Genomic DNA, 25728 nt, shown 5'->3' on the forward strand with positions numbered 1-25728 from the left:
TTCACTCAAATCTAAATTGTTAACCTCGATACAGGCTTAGTCCTAGTGAGGTTGATTTTTATGTGAAGAAAAACGTGTTTTATGTATGGTGAGATGCAATAAATAAAACAAACGTGTACTTGAATGCAACGCCTTGTAAAAATTTCAAAGCAATCCGTGGTGAACTTGCTGAAATTTAATATTTTTAACAAACTAACATTTACATTTTATTTCATACAGATTACCGTGTTAGTTTTCAAGGCGGGTATGGGTAACCTTTATTGGATAACCTACACCCCTGCCATAGGTCCCCCCCCCCGTGATTCGCTACGTTTGGTAAATTAGCAAAGGTGCCCGGGATTGACCCCCCCAGATACTAACAAACAATTTTGATTTTTTCAATCAAAAGAGTATGAAGAATAACTTAATGACGAATGTAAGTAAGTCTAAGGTCGTGGTTTTTTGAAAGAGAGAGTACAAAAATAGTGTGCAATAGAGTTTTGAATGTTGAATACTTGGAGCAGGTGGATGAGTTTGTGTATTTGGGAAGTAGGTTTCCAAGAGTTGGAAAGGCTGACAGAGATATTGAAAGATGAGTTGTGATGTTTTGAATATCCACGAAAATAAACGATAAATAATAAACGAACGTGCTCAAAAAAATTTTTTGTTTAGACAACGACGGAAGATTTATGGACAGACAGGCCTGGAGTAAACAGATTCCCACGGGAAAGGAGAGACCGGAGGGACAGTCGAGTTTTGAACTTGGGTGCATTGACAGCCCCGAGAAAGGGATACAAATCAGAAGTGTTGTTTGAAATTGCAGTTAATTATTGAATTCAAATGGTATTAGAGAATATTGCGGAATATTGAATTAAAGTGAAAGATTATTGATCCGGTGTTTGTGTGAAGTGAAAGTGGTTCGACTCAGTGGGAAAACAATTAATAATAATGACAATAATAATAATTGGATAATTTGTAGAGCGCCGTTTTGTAAAAACCCACCTCAGGGGCGCCAGGTGTTGTGCAATCGCGATTGTGTTATAAAGTTGTGTTGATTTAAACGTGATTTCGTAGACAGTTCGAACTAGATTGCTTGTCTTAAAAACATGAAAATAATAAAAATAATGATTGCGTTTTTAAAATAGAGTGAATGTACTTAAAGGCAGGAAGTGTTTAATCGGGCTAAGTTATTGATTTGGCGAGATGGCATTCTATCCACGGAGACCGAAAACCAGAGAATCAAATAGATTATTAACTGTGGGTTCGAATCCTAACAGATTAGGGAGGTACAATTTTATTTACAGGAATATTTAATTACCCTTTTATAAGCGTAGGGAGGAGGTCGAAAATTAAAGTGATTTAGCTATATAGTGTAACCAGGTAAGCTTCACGCTGAGAATGAGAGGTGCCTAACTGGGTGAGTTTTTTATATTATTTATTAAATTTCAGAGGACCTTTTTAAAAGACGGATACAACCGAGGTACAGGAACTAAGTTTACGACACCTGCCGCCCAAATAATGTTATCATTAACAGGGATGTGCTAGGCGAACCGTCAATCAGCTGTGAGCGAGAGACGAGTCAACGACCTTTTCATATATAGGCCGAGAGGCGCGGAGTACAGTCAGTCAAAGGGGAAGTTTTGCTAGCGTATGCCGTCCCAAATTGAAAGCGATCGGATGCAACCAGACGGAACGAAATGAAAACTTTTCTTCTGTTATTTGACTTTCTAATTTAATACTTTTCATCTATTGTTTGACTTTCTAAGTTACGAATTGGGATGCACAAAAACAAATCTAAAGTCAAAAGAGGGAGATGGTAATCTCCGAAATAAAACTACCAACCGAACAACTTTTCTCAACAGGTATCTTTCGAGAGGTAGGCAGCCTCTTTAAATTAAATGCAAAAAATCAAACCAATTATCCGTTTATACCTTACCTGAGAGGATAGGTATTCAGTAGAAGTTACCCATACCTAATACACGAGGATGCTAGTAACCTCATAAAATAAATACTGGAACCAAATATTAAAATACAGACAGTCCTCATCCCAAATTTGGCATTTCGAGTAGACCTTACATATATCTCACATGATAATTGGCTGAATGGGTAGGCACACAACCTATCGTTAATAAGCAGGCAAAATGTCGACAAGATCGTCGTGTGTTACCTATGTATTGACCTAGAAAGGGATGTAAATCCCCGACGGCGTGGGAGTTACAACGTTTTCTGGAGGTGGCACGTAACTTAGGACCTTGCGTGTCACATTTTCGCGACTAGATTCGTGACAAGGGATGTCATGGTTTTCCCCTTCTACACTCAGTAAAGTAGATTTTCCTGGAGGTGTTTGAGATTGGGGCAATTCTGAAATTGGTGATGAGACCTGGTTTTCTTTATTCTGGCGTGAAGGTTGCCGATTTGGAACAAGGGGAGACCCGGCCGGTTGTGATATCCAGACACGCAGATATCGATCGCCTTGCTCAAATTATCATCCATCAGTTTTGTTTGGTAAGAGGAGGAGTCAATCTTAGCTTGAAAAAAATTCATTTCCTTTCCTCTCCTTCCCCTCCCAAAATATATACATGGATGGCGCCGACAACTAACACCATAAACTTATCGTATGTATATCACATATATAAAATCTAACACTTTATTATATTCACATTACCCTACGATAGGTAGAATCGAGTAGCTAGTGGGGGGGGAGCAGGCGACTTAGAAGATAAGGTTTATAAAATGGTTTTAAAACACAGCGGTAATGGATTCAACTCACTCTATCTCAAAAGAACCAAGGGATACCACACATACATAAATAACTAGGTTTCTAAACCGAGAAACAAAAACCCAACACAACGTTCGGTGAAGCCTTTTTATACTGAACCGTCACGTGAAATGAGTACGTTCAAGGTCGTACGTCACGTAGACAAACTAGGATGTACACACTTGAAGGGGTGTGTAATAAAGAAAAGACGGCAGGGAGGACCTTCCCTCCCCGGATATATATATAACCAAAGCCTTATGGAAAAGTTACCTACGGGACTTAAGGAAAATTATCGTAGAAAGAAGAGAAGGAAAAGTTTGAAGTAGAAAGGCCAGATCATTACAGAGTAAATACAGGTAAATCCATTAATGGAGGGCTGAACGCGGTTGGCGCAAAAAAATGTCAAAAGAAGCAAAGCTAGCAGTCCAAAATGGAGTGCTGGTACCTACTCAAATGTATTGCAGTGATATGCTATAACTTTGCTCCTTTTCCCTCCCTTTTAAGTTATATAGTTAAATTATTCTCAATTAGGGAGGTGAACTTGTTACGTTTTTGCATTGCATATACTTGTATGTCTTTCAATTTTGTTTTATATTATTATTATTATTTTATACAACCTAATTGTTGATAATTACTTAGGGAAACTTTTAATAAAGTTAATATCCTTTTTTAATGAAAATGTCAGAATTATATTTCAATAAACGATAAAAATATATACATAAATAGATGTATTTGTGTTTAAATGATGTAATAATAGCATAATAATTTTATTCAATTCATTAATTCGCAGTGTTTGTGAGATGGGTCAACAATCTGGAATCCACATTATATCACACAGGTATCTAGACTTGAATCTGTCCAAAGAAAATTTACACGAATTTTGTCTTATCGATCAGGTGTCTACCATCTTTTAGACGGTTACGAACGACGGTCAACATATTTTGGACCAAAAATTTTACAAATAACACTGGTTATTTTAATCCTATGTCTAGAATGTCTCAATCATACAACAATATGGCTAAAACACATGCTTGCATAGATATTTTTTCGTAAATAATATAACTTGTTCCAAGAGATATCTCCACGATTTATCTACCTACCTAAAATATATATATATATATATATAAATATTGTTTGTTAATTTTTGATGCTTTGATATTTTCTATTACATACCTAGTTTAAACATATTTTTAAAATTATTATGTCTTGTAATTTTTGTAATTTTAAGCTTTGTATAAAAAATAGTGATATTGTTATGATAGTGAATTTGCAAATGTGATTGCTGCAGACACATAAGTCGAGGGACATTTATATTTGCATGTAAATTTATTTTATACTAACCACAAGAATGTACTTTAAATTTCCTGTTTGTGTCTCAAATAAAAAAAAATAAAAAATCAGTATAAATATAGGCCATTGAAGAATTATTTTAGAGGCAAAATTGGCATACATAAAGTATTTGTGCCTCAATGATAATTATTAATATAAATAATTTGCGCTATTCACTATATAAATATGATGGAATATAAAATAAATGAAAAAAATATTGAAAAGGCACTTTGATGGGCTCAAATTTACATTACAAACGACCGATACAATACAAATTTCTTTCATATACCTAAGTTAAAATTTCCATCTAAAAAAACGTTTTTTTATGTTATTTTTCACTCCATGAACACAGTAGACTGAGCAAATTGTTTAAAAAAAATTAAACCTAACTCACAAAAGATGTCAAAGTTGCTTCTAAAATCATGCAAATTGAAATCTTTAATGTGATATTTATCATAATTTAAAACTTAAATATATAAAACAGCAGACATCTGTACTAGATATTTGTTAAGGCTTTTGATTAAAAAAATTATTATTCAGTTTGATTGAATATTTTGACCTCAAATCCAAATTTTGTATGGAAAAGATCGAGCAGCCGTTCCTCTTGATAATAACTAACTAATAATAAAGGTTGAAAAAATTAGTAAATATTTCATGAATTATTTTATTTAAGTTCTGCAGTGTTGCAATAACCGGTGAAATTTAGGCTGTAAATTAATATGTTTTACAAAAAACAAAGGAAAAAACATTCATAAATAAAATAAAAAACGGAAAATAAAACTCACAATATACCTAAACATAAATCCCACATCAAATTATAAAAATAACATCATACAAAAACGAAAATTACATCTACAGTGGATGGTCAAATTATTAGTTAAACGTGCAAAAATTGCATCATCATCAGTTTGAAATTTTATGGTATTTTTAAATAGGGGGATACCAAGGGTATTTGTTACACAATTAAAAATACATTCATTTATTTTAATTAACACATATTTGAGAAAAAGCACAACCAAAAATCTCTTAGTATTTAGTAAAACCTGCTTGACATCAATTAGAGTTATCCAATTTCTACAAGACGACGTTTGGTTATTCTAGCAGAAGTAGTATCTAACTCTTGCTTCATTTATAATTTTCGTTCTTAGCACTTCTGACTAGCGCAAATCTCTCGTACATTTTCTCATGTCTTCCAGGCAAATGTCACGAATTTGTCGATAGTTTTGAGGCGCAGTGGACCACTTTCCTCCTTAATTTATAATTCCCTGAAGTAGAAAAGGTATTTTTTGTCTAAGTGTATTAAAAAATAGTAACTAATTTATACGTGCATTAAAGGCTGTTAATTCTTTAATAATAAGAAAAAACACAGGTTTAACTAATAATTTGGCCTCCCACTACATACGCCATACCTAACAATGTTTTTTGTTTACTTAATCCGCCCATTCTGCTATTGACAGAATACCATTAAGCCCATTATTTTTATTTCAAATGTTATAATAGATACCAAGATATCAATTTTCAAATTATGTAAACGTCACGTTCAAACATCCGTCTGTTGGTCAATTTTAATCCTGGTAAATGGATTCCTTTTTGACGACGTACTACTGAAGAGCTGAACCTTTGGTCCTCGTACGCAGCGCGTGGCACTGCTCTTCATCCACCTACGTATTACCGCAAGCGACCAACGCGTATGCCACCGTCGTAGCGTATTATAGCTAAACTATTGATATTATGTTTGCTAAGTTTGATTGGAAAAGTAGCTGGCAATCAGCCTCCTTCAAGCATTTCTCATTTTTCATTTAGCCACTAATTATCATGTTATTGAATGCACTAGGGCATTATTTTGATAATAAGCCAGTGCATCCACAACACACTCATATTGCTGATTCTCAAGCACTGTGTTGTATTTTTATTTGCGATTGTTTCCTGGAGTAAATCTGCAACGACGAGTGCAGTGGGCCGCGCATTCCATTTATTTATCAGCTTGGATGCACATCGCTCAGTGCACATATCTGCTCGGCAAGAGGACCAGTTGGCATATCTGTATATTACTGGACATGGCATAGGGTGGGCCGTCAACATTTTTAGTTTTTCTTTTATGAATTCAATAATATTATTATTATTATTTAAATATTTATGTGTAAAAAAACTCTCTCATGTAATTATGATTACTCGTGACAGCTGTTTCGCCTTCTGAAAGCATTATCAAATTTCTAATAATGCCTTGAAATTTCTAATAATTTGCGCAACAGTAAAAATTGATTATAAATAAAATGTTCTTTATAAATTGAAAACAATGTTATTGAATATTTAAAGAACTGAAAATAAAAAAAAAGTTTAAAGATTAAAACCATAAATAAGGATGAAGAGATGTAATGTTCGTTGGCTGGAAAATAATGCCTGTAAACATCCAAGCCCGTAGAATTTATTAAAAATGAATCCGTAAGGTACGTTATTACAACCTAATTTTTGTATTATTCAACAATTGTGCCCTTAGTCCACAGAATAAAGAAAAACACAAAAAATGCCATGTGGAAGTGTTTCATGACACAAATATTATTTGGCCAATCGGGTCTTAAATTTCCATTACAAAACTGTGTTTTACCATGATTACGAGATTCAAATGGGATTGAGATTTACGATTTCAAGCTAGTATGTGAGAGAAAGGCATGCTAAACGGAATATTTTTTTCCATTTGAATTAGTATATAAGGCACTTATAGTTTTTTCTTTATTATTTTCTTCTTTTAAACTTATAGTTTTGGTTTTAGGCGAGGCGTAAATATGGAAAAATCAAAGAAGTTATTCCATAAAATTAAAAAGGGATTGTTAAATATTTACACTTTTCGAAACATGGATGACTAGAGTGTGATAAACATTAATTTCTTCGAATATTTTGCACAGTTCTGGTCGAAATCTCTTATCGCTAGCTGCTAACAAAAGACGCACCTCAAAAAATCTTCTTACGTACGTATTTTAATAATAATTTAATTACTTCTTAAATAATTGTAAAATCACTTTAAGGCATAATTTTAATTAAAATTTCATAAATATCTTCGTAAACGCTGCTATTTAGTACAAAAAATATTATAAAGGTTTTTGTTGTATACACAAATGAAATAATTACCGATTTCATAAGAATTTGATTTATTTTATAATAAGTTACTTAACTGTCTATTCTTGTTTGTCTATTTTTAATTTTATTTTATTTTCATTTTATACTTAACTATTGAAGACAATATTAGCGATTTCTAAACGAAAATCTGAAACAGAAAAATCAGAAAAGGATACGGTCACATCTAGGACTCGAACCTAGGACCCTTGTCTTTCCGAGACACCGCTCTACCACTGAGCTAATGTGTCCCGGAAAGACAAGGGTCTTGGGTTCGAGTCCTAGATGTGACCGTATCCTTTTCTGATTTTTCTGTTTCAGATTTTCGTTTAGAAATCGCTAATATTGTCTTCAATAATTAAATATTACAATTTGAGGTTTTACTCAATAAAGTTATTCCGAAAAATAAATATTCATTACATATGTTTATCCTGACGAAGAAGCCATTGGTTTTGAAACATGTCGATCCTTTTGATTAAAAAATGGTGGTAATTACAAGGTTATTTATTTAATTTAAATATAAATGATTTATTTGCTGGTTTTAGAGGGTGTTATAAAATATTAAACTATGTATCTAGGTTGACCGGTAAATATTCATTGAATTCAAGGATAGTTAAACGACAACAAAAAAGGTTGATTATTAAATCCTTGGACTTTGGCAATGGTCCAAAGTAATGATGATTTATTTTAAGTTATCTATATATACGAATGCACAACTTTTACATTATTTTTTAATGCTTTTATAGCTCACCCCACTCCACATATCAAAGTGTATAAAATATCATCTTTATTTTTTATTTTTTTTTTTTTTTATATTTACTCCACATAGGAGGCCCTGAAGAAAATAATTTCCCTCAGGGCCTATGTCATCTTTGGGGATGCTGTGTGGAGGGTCTTTTTGTGGAGAGGAAGGAGTGAACATGGGTCTTGAAGAGTCCCATGTTGTAGGAGGGAGGAAACACAGAGGCCGGCAGTTCGTTCCACAGCCGAGCTGTTGAACTTAAGAACGAATCATAGAAGCGACCCGTTCTCATGTGACAAGTGTCAACTGTGTACAAATGTTGGGCGCGCGTTTGGCGTGTATCCCGACTACGCACCGGTGCCGAAGGGATCAATGACGCTAGTTCCTCAGAGCATCTTCCATTGTAATACCGATAGAACAAGGACAGCATACCTACCTGACGCCTGTGCTCTAAAGATTGCAGTCCGTTTGTTAAGATTGGGGAATCTATCAAACGGACCGCCCGTTTCTGCACAGAGTCAAGGGTTTTTTTCAGGTATTTTGGGGCTCCAGACCAGAGATGGCTGCCAAATTCGACAGTAGGGCGCACTTGCGATTTGTACAGGGTGAGCAGTTGTGTACTATTAAAGTATCTGCGGGCCCTGTACAGTACGCCCAGCTTCTGAGAGGCCAACTTTACTCTAGCTTCGATGGAGCCCCCGTACCTGAGCTGGTCACTTATAGTTACACCAAGCATATCAATGGAAGGCCTGTTCGGAAGATTGCTTCCGTTGAAGGAGACTAGATTATCATTTGGATCCCTTTTAGACGTAATCAGACAGGATTGGGTCTTTGAAACATTAAATTCGACGAGATTATTTTTACCCCAGGAGGAAATACTCTCGAGATAACCGTCCATTCTCTGCTTCAAAGCCCTCCGAGCCGTTGGAGTTTGTGTGCCCTTTGGGGGCTTGTCAAACAAAAAGCTATCATGAACTGTACTGTCATCCGCGTAACAATGAATCGGTGCACATGTCAAAAGGTCATTGATGTGCAACAAAAACAAAGTCGGAGACAGAACCGATCCCTGTGGGACGCCAGCATTTATGGAGTGCGAGGAAGAGGTGAAACCGTCAGCAACCGCCTGAATCGACCTATCCCTTAAAAAGTCAGCAATCCACGTACACAGGGATGCGGGAAGTCCGTAAGAATGCAATTTGTTGACAAGTCCTCGGTGCCAGACCCAGTCAAAGGCCTTGGATATGTGTAGTGCGACCGTTTGGGTCTCACCGTGACGTTCCAGGCACCGCCCCCAAACATGCGTCACATACGCGAGAAGATCACCGCACGAGCGGTTCCGCCGGAATCCGTATTGACGGTCGTTGATAATTTTGTTCTTCTCGAGGTATGTGAGCAGTTTGTCGTTGATCACACGTTCCATCACTTTGGACAGAACTGATGTGATCGCTATGGGGCGGTAGTTGGCCGGGTTGGAGCGGTCACCTTTCTTGGGAATAGGGTGAATTACCGCTTTTTTCCAACCAGAGGGCACAGTGCCACACTTCAGGGACATTTTGAAGAGCTTTGTCAAAACTGGAACTATTTCCGCAGCACACCTCTGCAATACCAGGGCAGGTATTCCATCAGGTCCACTAGCTTTTTTAACATCGAGCCCCCGTATGACGTGGAGTACATCCCGATGCCGGATCCTCAGCTTTTTCATATAGAAGCCGCAGTGAGGAACCGACGGCGGAACAGCACCCCCGTCGTCGAGGGTCGAGTTTTCCGCAAACATTTTCCCTAAAAGGTTTGCCTTTTCGGTGGCGGTGTTTGCTAGTGAGCCGTCAGGTCTGGTAAGAGGTGGCAAACTGGGTTTGCAAAAATTTCGACCTATTGAGCCCGCAAGCGACCAGAATGCTCTGCTGCCATGCGGGCAGGCAGCCAGCTTTTTGCTGATCTGCAGGTCGTGTTTGAATTTTGACCTATTGATGATTCTCTTGCATTCCTTTGCCGATTTGTTGTATGCTGATCTGCTTTCGGGCGTTCGAGATGTGTTGTAGGCTCGGTAAGCCGCGTTTTTTCGTCGAACTGCTTCGGAGCATTGTCGACTGAACCACGGCTTTGAGCCCACACCAGTTTCTTTAGTAGTCGATTGTATGAAGCCATCCATCGCCAAATTGATGACTTCACCAATCTCCTGGGCACATCTTGAAGGGTCCGAAGTCCGAAAACAAACAGCTGACCACGGAAAAGCATTGAAATGGGCCCGCATACCGAACCAATCTGCTGACCTATAGTGCCACACTTTTCTCCTCAGCCTCTCATTGGTTGGTCTGAGGCTAACGGGGACTGATGTCGTCACTAGGCAGTGGTCAGATGATCCCAGAGGCGCTGTGACGTCAATCTTATAACCGTGTGGCACAGTAGTTAAGAATAGGTCTAACAGATTGGAGCGGTGAGTCTGGACATCAGGAACCCTTGTAGGCTCCTGAACCAATTGCTCTAATCCGTAGCAAATGGCAAAGGATTCCGCCTGTCGGCCAGCCGAGTCCGTTGGGCCTGAGAACTTCAACCATGGTTCGTTATGAACGTTGAAGTCCCCCAGAACAACAAACTCGGCCGAAGGGTAGCGGGGCAAGAGATCATCAATAGTATCGCTCAAATGTTTGAAGAGCTCGGAAGTGTCTGATTCGCTATGGTTCGGTGAGCGGTATAGACATGCGTAGAATCTTGCCGTACTGGCAAGATTGACGCGCACCCACATTACGTCGAATCTGGAGTTTTCCAGACTCAATAGTCGCACACAGTTGACGTCAGCTCGACTATAGAGGCAGACTCCTCCTTTCAGTCGGAATTTGCTTGCGAGGGTAAAGCCCGGGCAGTCCAGATAGGAGGAGTCTGGCGGCTCGGCTATCTGAGTTTCGGATAGGAAAAGAAGGTTGGGACGTTGGGACAAAAGATGGTGATGGACGGAATTTAAATTTGTGTGCAGGCCGCGAATGTTGGCAAAATTTACCAACAGTTTTGGCCCGCACCGGGGACGCCTGCTACTCGCCGCTGTAAAGATGTTTTGTTTGTTTTTATGTATATTCATGATTTTAATTTTTTTTTTTTGTTTTTTTTTTGTTTTTAAGGGTATGAAGTGAAAGGAAGGTCTGGAATGGAAAGGTGTGAGGGGTGGGTAGGAATATGGGGTTCAGGCTGTCCAGGAGTGATGAGCGTTTGGTTCCAGCCCACCCACTGCGGTGCTAGGCGATAGGCTGGGAGAGTCCGGCTGGAGAGGGCATCCAATGCGCCCCAAACGCTGCTGCTGGGTCCCCTCCGGTCACGAACCGGCACAACAGCAGTGGCGGGGTTTTTTCACTCGCTGATGGGGCAGCCCACCCTTAGTCGTGAGCCTGAGGGTCGGGCCCCTGTACTATCGAGCGGCCCGGACAGCGGTAACCGGTTGTAAAGGGTCTCCCTCAACCAGCATCTCCCAACCGGCCCGCCACGCAGAAGGTGGGCCGACGCACCCGCCACCAAGACCTGGGCAAACCTTAACCCATGAACCCGGGCACCCCTGCTAAGTCACCAAACGTAGCGAACCACTTGGGGTGACCTGTGGCAGAGGTGTTGGTCATCCAATAAATGGTTCCCAGGGCGGCGGTACCCATTCCCGCCTACCAAATTGATCATAAATACGAGTAACATTATCATAAATACGAGTAACGTTCCTTCATCGGCTATCTAAAATATATTTTATTTTCCTATATTATACATTCCTTAAGATTAGCGTGAAAGCATTACCATAAGTTTAACAATTGATAAATATTAAAATTGGCATTGTTTTAAAGCAAACTGGATCTCACGAAAGTAAGCAACATTTTCAACAGAAATCGAAAATGTAGAAACCTATATAATTATATACCCATATAATTATTTCCATATTTATGGTTTATTATGAAATTAGGGAATATTTTGCAGTATTTTGTCAGGATACAAATGTTCTTTCTAGGAAAATAATCAAGGGATAGATAAATAAATATTTTGTTTAACATATCCGACCATCGGAACCAATGACGACAACAGCTCAGCGGCATAAAATATTGTTTGACAAAATAATTTTAAATAAACATCAAAAATGATTCCTCGCTGAACAAACTAGTGTTGAATCGTGATAATAAAAGTAAAATTTAAGTTTCAAAATTTTAATTTCCTTTTTAAAGTAAGTAACTTTTTAGTTTGTTCAGTACGCCACTGCATTCAATATATAATTTCCTGTATATATTATACATATAAGTTCTGCGCAATTCCAGTCCACAATTCCGCCGAATTCGCTGCTCCGGGCTCTCCAGAGCGTGCAGAGGAATGCAGTGGCGTTTTTGAGATTTTTCCCGCAGCTCAGCGCTTTTGGGCAGAGCCCGGAACGTGTCACCGCTCATGGTGCACTGGAATCAGCCGCTGAATTGGAAAAAAGCACATCGGCAGCTACTGTACAAATTACCTGAATTTCTCCCTGCATATCATGCTGAATTTATTCATTTTTATCCAGTTAGATCGGTCTCTAGTGGGTTTTCATAATTAAAAATGAGCCATTAACATGCCAAGTGAACCAAGACTATTTTGCTTGGTAAACCAGGTTCAAATATATTCAAGTGTTTCTGATTTCGTAATTATTATATAAATAAATACTGCTATTTTCACATAATAACTATCACTTCATCATCGCCTCTAAAATATACAACGCATTGAGCCCAGAGATAAAATCAACTAATAAGATATCCCTTTTTACTATAGGTGTTCAACGCTGGATATTTGAAAGGGGGCGAGAATTCTCAAAAGAATTTCTAAAGACTCCCTAAAACTATTTAAAAAAATCTATACTGTATCTTCACCTTTATATTATTATAACACTTTTCAATATTTTTTTCACATTTTATAATTTGTATGACTACCATAGTACGGGCATTAGCCTAGTATGGTATTTGAAAATTTTCAAATTTAAAAATCTAGAAAAACAAAAGAAAAAAACAAAAAAAAATTTAAGGAAATATTTCCCACAAATGATGTCATATAAATTTTCTACGTAATTTCTTGACTATATTCGGAGACTTTGCTTCAGGAGTAGGTAAGTATCAGGCCGAAAAGCTTATGATTGATAAAGGACTAAACACAATATGTGTGGCCAATGACTTAATATTTTTTGGTTCTAGACCATTTGAAGTGCACTCTTTCTTATCGTCATCCTATTTCATTTTTTTCAATACATCCATCTTGCATTTCTCTTTTGTTTTATTAAATGAATGAATAAATGAATTAAGCGGAATCTTGGAAATGAAAATAACCCCACTTCCCAACATCCGACCGTGCTGAAACTCGGCAAACAGACTCATTGTTGATGATAATACATTATATCAACATGTTAATACAATAAATATATCTCGGTACCATTCAGTCTTCGTTTGGCGCGGATAACTCCAGCCCTCGGGAGGTAGGTTCAATCCTCATTAAAAAAATAAATTAATAGAAAATTTTAAAAGTTCACAGCAGTTCAGATCCATTCCCTTAGGAGGAATGTATTATTTATTTTAAATGCATCAACATATAAATAAAAATATATGAATTTTAATAAATAAAAAAACTATAGGTTGACTTTTCTTCTTTTTTTATTTTTTTTTTTTATCTTTTAGCTTATAAATAAACACTAAGGTATTATAAACTAATCGTTGCCACACACTTAAAAGATTGAGTTGACGTTGCATGGTTTTTATTCTGGTGTACCTACTACAACACAGTATTGACCTCATGCCTCTGTTCTGGATTACTTCCATTCTCTTAATTTTGGTTTTGTTACTTAGAAATAGTACACACTTGTACAATAATTCAGATGGGATGCTTGCTACAGAGGAATCCGTATGAGTTATAAAACTCACTTTTAACGTAAAGAATTTACAATGCACAAATGGGTTTTAATTTAATTTTGCAGGTGTAATTTTAAGATAAATGAAAATAAAATAAAGTATCATTTACTCATAATGCAGTACGAAAATAAACAAAGAGGTTAATTTACATGAAAAAAAGAACCATTGAATAAAGTATACCTACATATACCTTACTCCCTAAACACGAGTTATTTTCAATTAGGGAGGTATTAAATAAATTAACAGCTTAGAATTTGTTATTTTTTACATTGCTTTTATGTCTTGCATTTTCATTTTATATCAATTTAATTCTTTTCAATAACCTAATCGTTGATTTTTTTACCAGGTATCTAAAAATGTACCGTTTCTAATCTTCATTTAACACTACACACTGTATTAATTCTTCTTCATCAATATTTATCTTAATTTCTTAATTTCTTTATTTTCTGTCAATAGCATGGCAATGAAAAATGTACACTGTACATAACTATCACCTACCTTAGAATAGTACACACCAAGTGAGGTAGATAATGTAAAACATACAATTAAATCATATAGATAATTAATTATGGTTACTTCTAATAATGTTAATCTCTTTTTGTATGAAAATGTAAGAATTGTATTTCAATAAACGCAGATTTATCGGCATTGAAAAAACAAAAATAAATATAAGTAAATACCCAAGGTAAGAATTTACGAAAACGACAAAAATTAATAATGATGAAGCACCATTTTGTGTTGGATATTTAAGGTTAAGGTAAGGTTATTGGATTGAATCATCGGTAAAATATTGTATTTGTGTGCCTTTCTCGAAAGAATTAAGTCTTTAAACGAACAAAACTATTGATTCATATTCATATTGCGTATATACGGGCGCAAACAAATGATTTGTCTTAATATTGTAAAGCAATACCTTGCAAAAGCGTATTTGAACAAAATTAATTAATTAACGCCATCTGTGAACACGTAGAATACAACGAGCGTTGCGTTTAACCTTAAGGCCCCGTTGGCCAGAATTTTGGATCACGAAGTACGCCCACATCGCATTTCTTTTGTTCTTCTTTATTCTATGATTTGACACTTCACGAAAAAACATTAAAAAAGCATTTTTGTATGTTTGGTGCAATAGAAAAAAATATCAACAACTTCCTTATAAAAATGGCATAATATTATTTACCATGAATTTTAATAATAGCTATTTTTTTAAATGTCGGTTCCTACAACAAAGCTAAAATAATAAAATGTTCCTGTTTTTAGGTCCTTGAAACTCGTAAGTCAACGTCACAATACTTATTATGTGAAAACCCCACTTATCTTAGTAACTTGAATTAAGATAAATCATTAAAAGTAAAATTGCGAGACTGCTAAACTACACAGGTCATCAAAAAACTTTAAGGCGATGCACTACGTCGTGTAATATTTTAAATTGAGCCGCTATCAATAACAACCCTTACGTAGATGGCGATAAGGTTTAAATTCCCGCTTAACACCATCCGCCTGTTTTGATTTATGCAAGAAAAAAATATGGCTAAAAAGTGCCTTTTATTTTATATTGTGGATGTTCAGGCATAAATATTTAATTTTTTTTTCGATCATTTTATAAATAACTAAATTTTCCACATTATACATTAAAATCATAACCGAAAATGGGTTCGTAAGTAGGAGATTTTTAACTTTAAAACAGTTTTCATAGGCCTTTACATTATTTTTTTCTGGGCTTATAAAAAGACTTATCTAAAAAATACTCGATTATTTCAAAGACCAAGATGTATTCTACTCGCAGTATTTAATTAAAGCCTCTGAAACATTTCTAGGCGACCAAATTTTCAAACCAAAAACACATGATTTTGCATTACTACGTATGGCATCGCCTTAATAGAATTATTGTTAAAAAAAAAACAAAGTAATTTTTTTTTGGCAAGGTGAATATAATGTGCAAAACAGCCCGCGAGGCAAATTATCCCGCATTTTTTAACATCCCTTTTAATTCGCTGGACATAGAATTTCTTCAATTCCCTCGACCCGATTTCCATATTTCACTATTAACAAGGGAGCTCGGCCGAAAAACAGTTTTAATATTTTAGCAGCCGCGCAAAATTAAAAATGGCCATGGTTCCGCATCCGGCGTCCATATCTGGTTTCCGGTTTAGCCCCATACAGGACATTAAATGCCAGGCACAATTCCATTGCCAAACCCACGTCACGAAAAGGACTTACATGAAACGGAGCTGTGTGGACCGTTTTATTGTTGGGGACAAAACAGCTACTCGGCAGGTACGAAGAAAAGAATGTCCTTTCAAATGTAATATATATTTCAGTATAAAACAGATTTTGGGAAAATAATTTATTTTCGTACATTTTTAGCATTAATGATAAATTATTGTTATAATGGATAAATTTCACAGCTTTACTATGTGCTATAGAAAAAATATCAGTATAGCAGATTAGGTACGTTGGATACTGTTTAAAAAAATAGGTAGCTTAACCTGTTCTTATCTGTGGTGTGTATTTACTACACATTGCTTCTAATAACTCTATAAATATAATAAATTCTGGGTTCAGATTTTTGGTATTCCTCCGTTATACATTTATCCGTTATTACTCCGTTATAATTAAAAAATAAAATTTTACATAGTTTTCAAATTCAATTAAAAATCAGAGATTTTTGTTAAAAATCGGAAACAAATACACCTATACAATCAACCGTGTGACAATGCTACGCGAAGAGTGTGCGAGGAAATGACACGCTATTGATGTCCCGCTTTAGTTCGCTACGCGGGAACACGAGAAATCCACACGTGCGCAGTTGTATTTTTATTTAGACCATCGTTACCTACGACCGCATAGCTGTGTATGTGCTAGAACTGCTAGCCGCCAGCCAGTTGGTCGCGGACCGTCGTTAGATGTGGACCGCTTGCACGTTTTTTTAGCATCTGCCCATGGTTTTTTCATGTTTTCAGCAATTAAATTACAATTATTATAACTTTCGATATAAAATATAATAAACATAAGCGATTAGCTATGAATATTCATATTTTTCCGATATTAATTCGCTTATTTTGAGGTGTGTATTGACTACACAGCACCGGAACGCGTGGATTTTTTTAGCACATTAAGGGAAAGGTTAAAGAAAATACCCTATAATATTGATAATACGTCCAACTCCAGGGAACTAGTGGCAATATCAAGAACTCAAGCCGCTAGAGGCGCCAATGTAGCATATTGACTTCAAGATTCCTTTCAGGGGAGGCAAAATAAATTTATTTAGAACTCATTGGCGATGTTTTGTGCTTTATAATTTATATTTTGATCAATATCGATAAAAAATTATAATCGCAAACAACAAAAACATTCCCAAATCGTTTTCAGGATCAAAGACCGAGTTAATAACCATTTTAATATAAATATTTTTTTATGTATGAGCAAAAAAGCAGTAAAAGGATGTAGGTTACCTTATTTTTTTTTTTTAGATTTCTATAAATTTATTCAAAATTTTATATTTCATATTAAATCCATTAAATATATGAAAGCAAACCAGAGCGTAGAACTCATACCGTTATGAGGCGCTAGTGTAGCGTGTTGCCATCAGAATATTATGGGGATTGACAGAAGTTGGAGGTATTAATAATATTTTAGGGTATTTGCTTAAAGTATCCCATGAACTGTTAAAAAGACTTCGTTCCTTCGTTAGCCCTGTAAAACATATTAAGTTATTGGGCTATACTAAAATAAATGGTATATTTACAATTCCTATTCGTCATTAGGGATTCCTGTGTTTGTGTTACATCATGATTTTCTTATTTTCATGTTTGTCGACCTCATCTCCATGTTTGTTGACTTTGTCATCTTCATGTTTTATGCCTTATTTTTTATCTGTTGATTTATTTATCTCCATCTAAATTAACCGTAGGTTGTGTTGTTGTTACTTATTTTTTATGATTTCCTCATATTCATGTTCATCGACCTCATCTTCATGTTTTTGACTTCGTCATATTCAAGTTTCTATGCCTCATTTTTAAAACTGTTGATTTATTTTTCTTCATCTAAATTAACCGTAGGTTGTGTTACTTGTTTTTTTTATGATTCCCTCGTTTTTTATGTATGTTGTTCTAAAAACTATTTTCTAGTTGTAGATTTTCTTATCTTCATATTTGTCGATGTGTTTGTAAATTGTGTTGATTTAACTTTTTTTCAAATTTCGATTAACTGTTTGGAAATATCTTTGTCTAATTGCATTTTTCGGCCAAATCTGGGAATAACAGTTAATCACAAATTTAATGATTTAAATTTGCTATTGACATGTAAATGAATGTTATAAACTAAAATTTTTGAATGTCCGATTATTCTTGTACATTTTTTGTTACTTTCCCACAAAGTATTTGAAATACATCGAACGTAAATATAATTTTAATTCTTTTGGATAAATATCAAAATATTAATATTTTATTGTTAACATATTTAACATAAAATATAAAATTCTTTTTTATAAGGAAACGCGACCAACTCCAGATTCCCAATATTTCACAACTCATACATGTGTCACTAATATTGAACAAGCAAACAGTGACGTTTCGTGACTTTTGGGTTTAATAGAGTGCTAATATTACAAAAAATTGCATTTTTGATGTTGTTGTAGCTGAGAACAATTTTTTTATTCTTTTTTCAAAAATTGAAACAAACTGAAATTTAATGAAATATTCATACAAAAAATCAAATTTTCGAAAAAAAAAAATCTTTTCAGCTACAACAACATCAATACACACATTTTTTGTAATATTAGCACTCCATTACACCTAAAAGTTATGAGCCCCCACAGCTATCAACCTCTCGAATCAGTCAGGTGCTTAAACTATTACTCTACGGCAACCGTCGTCTGTCTATTATGTTTACCCGGTGTTTTTGAAGTCTTGAATCTAATTAAGTTCGTGTATGTTCAAACGAAATTTTCTTTGCACAAGATGCAAAAAGAATTCACAAGTTAAACGTTCTTTCATTCGTCTCAAACATTTTAAAGAATTCCTAATAACATTCCGTTACAAATAAATTTCTTTTCTCCTTAAATAATGGACGAAGTCAGGCTTTCAAAGGAATAAATTTAAATTACGTAAAATGGAATCCAATTGACGAATTTAAATTCAAGTACTATAGTAAAACGTTCCAATGCAATAAGAGCTTTTAGGCATTTACATTCTGATTGACTCGCTTGTCCTTACGAATAATTTGATTTCTTTGTTGTGGAAATTCGAAGCAAGAAAACGATCTTTAGAAAAAAAAAATGAAAGTGCTTTCTTCGGCAATACTGATAAAATAATATTTGTATTGCATTTTATTTCCAATAACATAAATATATGTAAAAAAATATTTTTTCATATAACCTTCCAATTTAAAATAAATCTAACTAGGAAGTTTCGTTTAAATCTCCGTTATGAGCGTTCAAAAGAAAACGAAGATTACTGAAGATGGTTTCGAAGGGGGTGTTGGCGTCTATATATGGAACATTTAAAGAAACACTGTGATTTTTGTCATATCTTTAACATATTAGATAACAGAAACCGGTGTTTTTTTTTCGAATTTTCTCTCTAAAGAATTTCAAACAATTCATTTTTTAACTCGGCCTCTGATTAAAGATTATCTGAAAAATAGCATAATGTTTTTAAAATCTTAACAAGGGAAGTATGTTATAATGTATGTAGAAAGAAATTCGGAATGCGGGGTCTTAACGAAATGCATTATAATTACCGGTCAAAATGACGGGTTTCGTGTTAAAAACAGTTAAGGGTAGTTGATTCATAATTCCCAAAAGAGACGTAAAAGCCTCTTATTTATTAAAAAAATATATTAAAAGAAAAACAATCAATAACTCCTCACGTGCCACTGTTCATGATATATTGAAAAAATACCTTGAGATCTATCTATAAACCAACCATAAAACCTATTAACTTCTTATTGAAATTTATTTTGATTCATAATTTCATATTATCATTGTTTTTTTATAATTAAGTAAATAGCTTCCCATGAAAAAACCCCATCAAGTTTGATACTAAAAAGACAGTGCCGAAATTCATAACCTCAGAGTAGCCTAATACTAAGACCAATTTGGCCTGATTGCACTATATTTTCTGCTCAAGGGTTGTAGTTGCTAATAAATCTCCTTGCATGTTCGCAGAAAGTCTGTGTTAATAATCAGAATAACCGTGGATGGCGCGATAACCATTCCTCCAACACTAATATATCTATTTAATCGTGCTTTATTATTCCGAAGCCTGTAAAATAATATACTTTTTTTGCCTAGACTAAAGAATGGTCGAATTAAATACTGCTTACCTACTTAAGTTTAACAATCTTTCTAACGGCCTAAGGGTTTTTGGAAAATTAGTTTTTAAGTGATACAATTTTATAGAATTCTTGTTGTGAGAGTTTTGTGATGCTTTAAAAAGTCGGGGAGGAGATGAAAAAGGTGATGATATAGGCTGGGAAATACTTAACTATTGAAATATAGTCACTAGAATTGGCAAAAGCCAAGAATCTAAACAATCATTTAGATTTTCTACCTAAAGAAGTTAAGGACCTAAGCCCGTTGTAGGTAAGAATTTTAATAATACTATATTGCTTTTAAAATTATTATATTTTATTATGTCTAACATTGGTTTTTGCATTGATTAGAAGAACAAAATATGCTTAATGAGCTATCGAAAGACATTTTAATATACGATAAAATCGTATTTAAAAAAATTTAAAGCGGATGTAATCTTTTTTTTTATATTGACTCCACACAGGAGAAGACCCTGAAGAAAATAATTTCCCTCAAGGCCTATGTCATCTTTGGGGATGCTGTGTGGAGGGTCTTTTTGTGGAGAGGAAGGAGTGAACATAGGTCTTGAAGAGTCCCAAGTTGTAGGAGGGAGGAAACACAGAGGCCGGCAGTTCGTTTCACAGCCGAGCTGTTGAACCTAAGAACGAATCATTGAAGCGACCCGTTCTCATGTGACAAATGTCAACCGTGTACAAATGTTGGGCGCGCGTTTGGCGTGTATGCCGATTACTCACCGGTGCCGAAGGGATCAAAAACTGACAAACTAAATATTAAATAAAATAAAACAATTATTTTGTTTAAAACCACATTTTTTTATGAACTTATAGACCGTTTGGTTGCGTTTATCTACTTAGTATTAATTTGCATTCTGATGATGTTTGAGCTAAACGAAACCGGACGGTCAGTAAATTAATAAAAAATCTGGTTTTAAACAAAATAATTGTTTTATTTTATTAAAACATATTTCGAACCACAAAGTGATTGCTTTCTACAATAATATAAGTATTCAATAATATTATTAGCTTGTAACTCTCCCGGTAAAACCTAGGCGAGATCCTAGGTTCAATTCCTAATTCCGACCGCTATCTTTTTTTATTTTATGTTTCTTGTTCAGTAAAATAAATAAAAGATTGCTTGAAATTTCTCTACCGCTCTCTTCCACCTATCTCTCTTTCTTCAATTTTACAATCCCGGCGTTGGGCAGTTTGGTATAAAAGTGGATACTTCCACTAAGATCATATTATCACTTTGAAAAAATAAATATTGGCTGTTACAGAACAATATTGTTTTCTTGCGACTATAAACATAATATCGAATATTTAACATTATTATTTATAAAGCAAACTTACCAAAGAATATGACAGCTATCCTCTTCAAATAACGCTCCGCCATTTTTCAAATCCACTACCCGGATCACAGGTCAAATAGAACTGAAGACCCGCAATATATCAATGCCATTTTACTCCATATCCCGCAATGTCTGAAATAATCAAAAAAAAAGATTTCATAAAACCAATTTGTAAATGTACCTTCAGTAAAAAAGCCTTTGCTGGAATGCAAGAAATATATGGAAATATACAATATTCAATTTCGAAACAATGTTTTTTATTATTACCATCAAATCATAAGACGTAAGAAATACGTTAAATTAATAACACACACTAGAAAATATGGGATAAAATCTCTTAACTATATTGCCTACACACTCCTTAACTCTAAAAAATATTCAATGTATGCTTTAAAAGAATATGTTTTGAAAACATATAAAAATGAAAATACGTAATTCTTGTCGTGTTGTGTTTTGTCTTGTTTCTTTATCTCTCCTTTTCTATCCCCTGTAGTTGTATTATATACTTTTTACCAATGTAATAGTGGGTAAGTACTTTTTGTAAATTCATACCTTGGCTTTGTGTTTATGTAAATATCCATGTATGTTTACTTTTTTTATTTTTTTCTTGTTTGTTCAACTAAACCTCCCTTTTTCTATTTTTTACTGTTTTGTATGTGAAACTTATGATTTTGATTAATATTCTATTTTCGTTCTGTTCTGTATGTGAAATTTATAAATTTGATATCAAAACACCAATGAAAAATTGTACATATTAACTCCCACTCATGTATTGTAAGTTACAATGAGTTTTTGTAACTCATCGGGATTGCTTTAGAAAACAAAAATAATAATTATACAGCAAACTAAAATTTTGTTTGATCAAAATCAATCAAAGTGGTGAAGGTGCCGGTGCTAAAGAAAACGATATCCCTCTCTTTTCCCTCTCACTTCAATGCACTTGTAATAATTCTTTGATCATTTGAATTACAGACTATCAGGACAATTATTATCTTATCTGCTCTTCAAAACGGTGTATAATGGTTATTCGTTATTGTTTTATTAGTGGCGGCATCTGATCTTTTCGGAAGATTTATTTCGGGTTTTTCTAAATTTATTCGGGCAGACTCGTCACACCCAACAAGACTATTAATGGACACGTTTTCATATGTGTAATAAATGTGTTCAATAGATTCCTCACACATTGAAGCACAAAAAACTGTTAAAAGAATTACTTAAAAACTTGATAAATTTACACGTCAACCCTGTGTATCCAAATTTGATACCATCACCGTGTACCAAAGTCACTGGAATCTACAAGCGAGAAAATGGTGAACATACAATTACAAAGGTCGAGAAAACCCTAAGACAAAAACATTTGATAGTAACCCCGAAACGGAAGAACATTTTGAATTTGACCATAAAAAAGTCCAATATCGAACTCGAATTAGTTAAATACTTAGGGTGTTTGCTCACACTTTTCTAGAAAATATCTAAAAGTTCAATTAATTCGAAAACGTGGGACTTTTCACTAAACATAACATTCAATTTTCGGAACGACATTGAGGTCTCCACAATCACATTTGAAGGATTTTCAACTACTTACCAGATAGCCGCATAATGTTTTGTAACATAACGCTTTTTTGAGAAAATTGCCTCAAATAAATAAATATTACACGGGGAAAAATGAGTCTCGCTCATTTACTAAAACCCTATTGAAAAACAAGATAGCAGAACGTTTCCTAATAAACTTTTAGTTAAGTATATTCATAATATATCAGAACACGTTTTCATGCGCTTGCGTTTGTCCTGATAAAACACAATTACAAAATGCGAAAACATTAGATTTTTTCATAAATACGTGTTCCGACATTGGAACATGATAGTTTATAAGAAAACCTCTCAATTGATTCGTTAAAGGCCCGCAGTCCCGCTTTTAACCAGGATACGACTAATTTGAAAACATTCTCAATAAATTTGTAATATTTTATTTCTGTAAGCTTTCTCCGTGTAGCATAAAAAGGGTTTTTTCTACGATTCCGTAAAATAACATCAATATTAAATTTCTCGATCAATTTATAATAAAGTTCATCGGCAAGTTGTTTGCGTATAATATTCATAATAATGAGTAAACATAATAGATATTTCCCCTTTCACTCGGGTGTATAGGTAGAGAGTGGTTTTACCAGGCACTTCGGTGTATTTCAACTTTACAGCCCTCATTTCCCGGAAGAAGTTTAAATGACTTTACGATTTTCCCGGCTACGAATAACTTCCAACTTTTAACCGGGACCCACAGATCCGTGAGTTGATGGAAAAAACGTATTATTATGCGTGCGTACAAATTTATAATAATGATAAATAAATACTGGGTGAGTACCTAAATACTTACCAATCATTAGTTAAAGTATCTTATTCCCACCAATTCAAGATCGCGTGTTTAAATGCATCAGTGCAAAACTGTTGATTATTTGATAAATATGCAGGCAGTTAAGGTCGAGTTGTTTGGTAAAGACTCACTTGTGACAAAGTCATAAGAAGTCTCAGTGCCATTTCGTTTTTCAATTTTTGATGAAATTGTGATCAGCGGAAGAAAACGACTAACATGTTGTTATGCTTGTCAGTTTATAAGAATTTGACAGAAAACTGAAAAGAATCTAAAATTGGTGCTTAACAGGGACCTTTCAAATGTTATAAAAAAAATGGCGTAGAAAGGCAATTTTATGACAATGTTTTGAATTTCTGCGAAACGACCGGGCCTAAATCTCTGATTTAAGAGACAACATAATTATTATTTCTTATCCAAAAGTATCATTAAATAGCTGACAGCCCTGAATTATTAAAGCCAAATTGCTATACTTGCCCAGCTCTTCAAGTAGAATTAATTTGAAGGTAACAATAAACACACCACTCATTACTCTATTATAATATTTTGCTTGATTATACATGTTAACAAGTCACTTTTTTATACATATTAATATTCTGTTCAAATACAATATTTTCTGTACTATAACATTCTATCTACCTAAATAGAATTTATTTTATATTAATTACTATCCATTATCATAAACACCTCGATTTATGTCAGGTCTTATACAAACCTAGTATTCATTCAACTATTACTACACTAGTAGATATTTCTTTTCATAATGTATTGTCTCACTGCACTTTTCTTAACAACTGCTATCACTTGCAATAATATTTTTTGTACACATCACTTGTTCTGTAATTTATTATTAATATTCTCCTGTGTACCACTGTACGCTTATAATCCGGTGTATCATCCTATAGTACAAAACATTTTATGGCGTTTAAATAAATGAATATAAATAATGCAATTTAAATCGCCTGCTGCAGGCTAGTTATATGAGTTCAATGCCAGAACAAGGTGATACCAAAAACTATTAACGAGAGAAAGAGGTGGACTGATGCGTGAAAGAAGATTGAAGAAAATCCTGCGATGAGATCCTGTACCTTTGCTAACCTGCTTGGAGTTTAAATTACGTTATATTGCCAACTGAGATGAAGTCACATTAATAGTTTTTTTACATTGTGCTATTATTACTTTTTTCAATAGCTACAATAATAGAGTTCCTAGAAATTGTGTGTGGATAATATTGTTGTGTATTAAGGTTCACCACTTTTATTGAGTTATCGGATCCATAACGAAACGAAAAACGTGTAATTTAAATTTTTCCAATTTCAACAATGTTTTCTTTTGGCTGACTTTAAAAATACATGGGACTCGATTATTTTTGTAATATTTTGAAGTATTTTTCTAACCTTCAAACATCTTCGATTCTTCTGAAAAAAGATTTGGTCTCTTCTTTTTTATTGTTTTGATTTTTATAATTGTTTTGTTTACAATATTAACTCATAATAAATTATGGAAATGAAATTGAGTAAAAGAAGAAAATGGATGCTCAAACTTTTTTCAAGTGATTACTTGTAACGATGTATTATGTTTAAAATAAAACAATACCGCTTATACTTGATCGAAGCCTGGTCGGCATTAAGTATAAAAAAATTAAGTGGTGTTTTACTAAGTTGTTGTTTTATTTTAAATTATAATGTCGAATCACAAAGTATCTGCTGCATACAAACAAAACATTATTTTGTCGTTAATTTAGGCAACACAATATTAAAGGCTTCAATGAATACTGGCTACAGCTTAGATAATATATTTTATGATATTTTTTAATACTAAGGGCCTCAAAGCTATTAATTTATAGTAAACCAATTCATTCATTCCACTTTTTACAACACAGCGACATTTTTTTTCTAAAC

At 34.3% G+C, this 25728-nt stretch overlaps 1 protein-coding gene across 1 annotated transcript in view; it reads right to left on the bottom strand.

Annotated features, from left to right (window-relative positions):
• The window catches only part of LOC149416949 (cell adhesion molecule Dscam2-like), a 546393-nt gene that overhangs the window by 452230 nt on the left and 68435 nt on the right, over positions 1-25728 (bottom strand). The window contains exon 2 of the mRNA XM_089641351.1: positions 21464-21594. Within this exon, the coding sequence (XP_089497477.1) occupies positions 21464-21506 (43 nt within the window). The 5' untranslated portion in view covers positions 21507-21594. The remainder of the gene's footprint in view (positions 1-21463; positions 21595-25728) is intronic.

Source organism: Hesperophylax consimilis, chromosome 16 (assembly GCF_061612785.1).
Source record: "Hesperophylax consimilis isolate HC1 chromosome 16, BYU_Hcon_1.0, whole genome shotgun sequence".
NCBI classification, from domain to species: domain Eukaryota; kingdom Metazoa; phylum Arthropoda; class Insecta; order Trichoptera; family Limnephilidae; genus Hesperophylax; species Hesperophylax consimilis.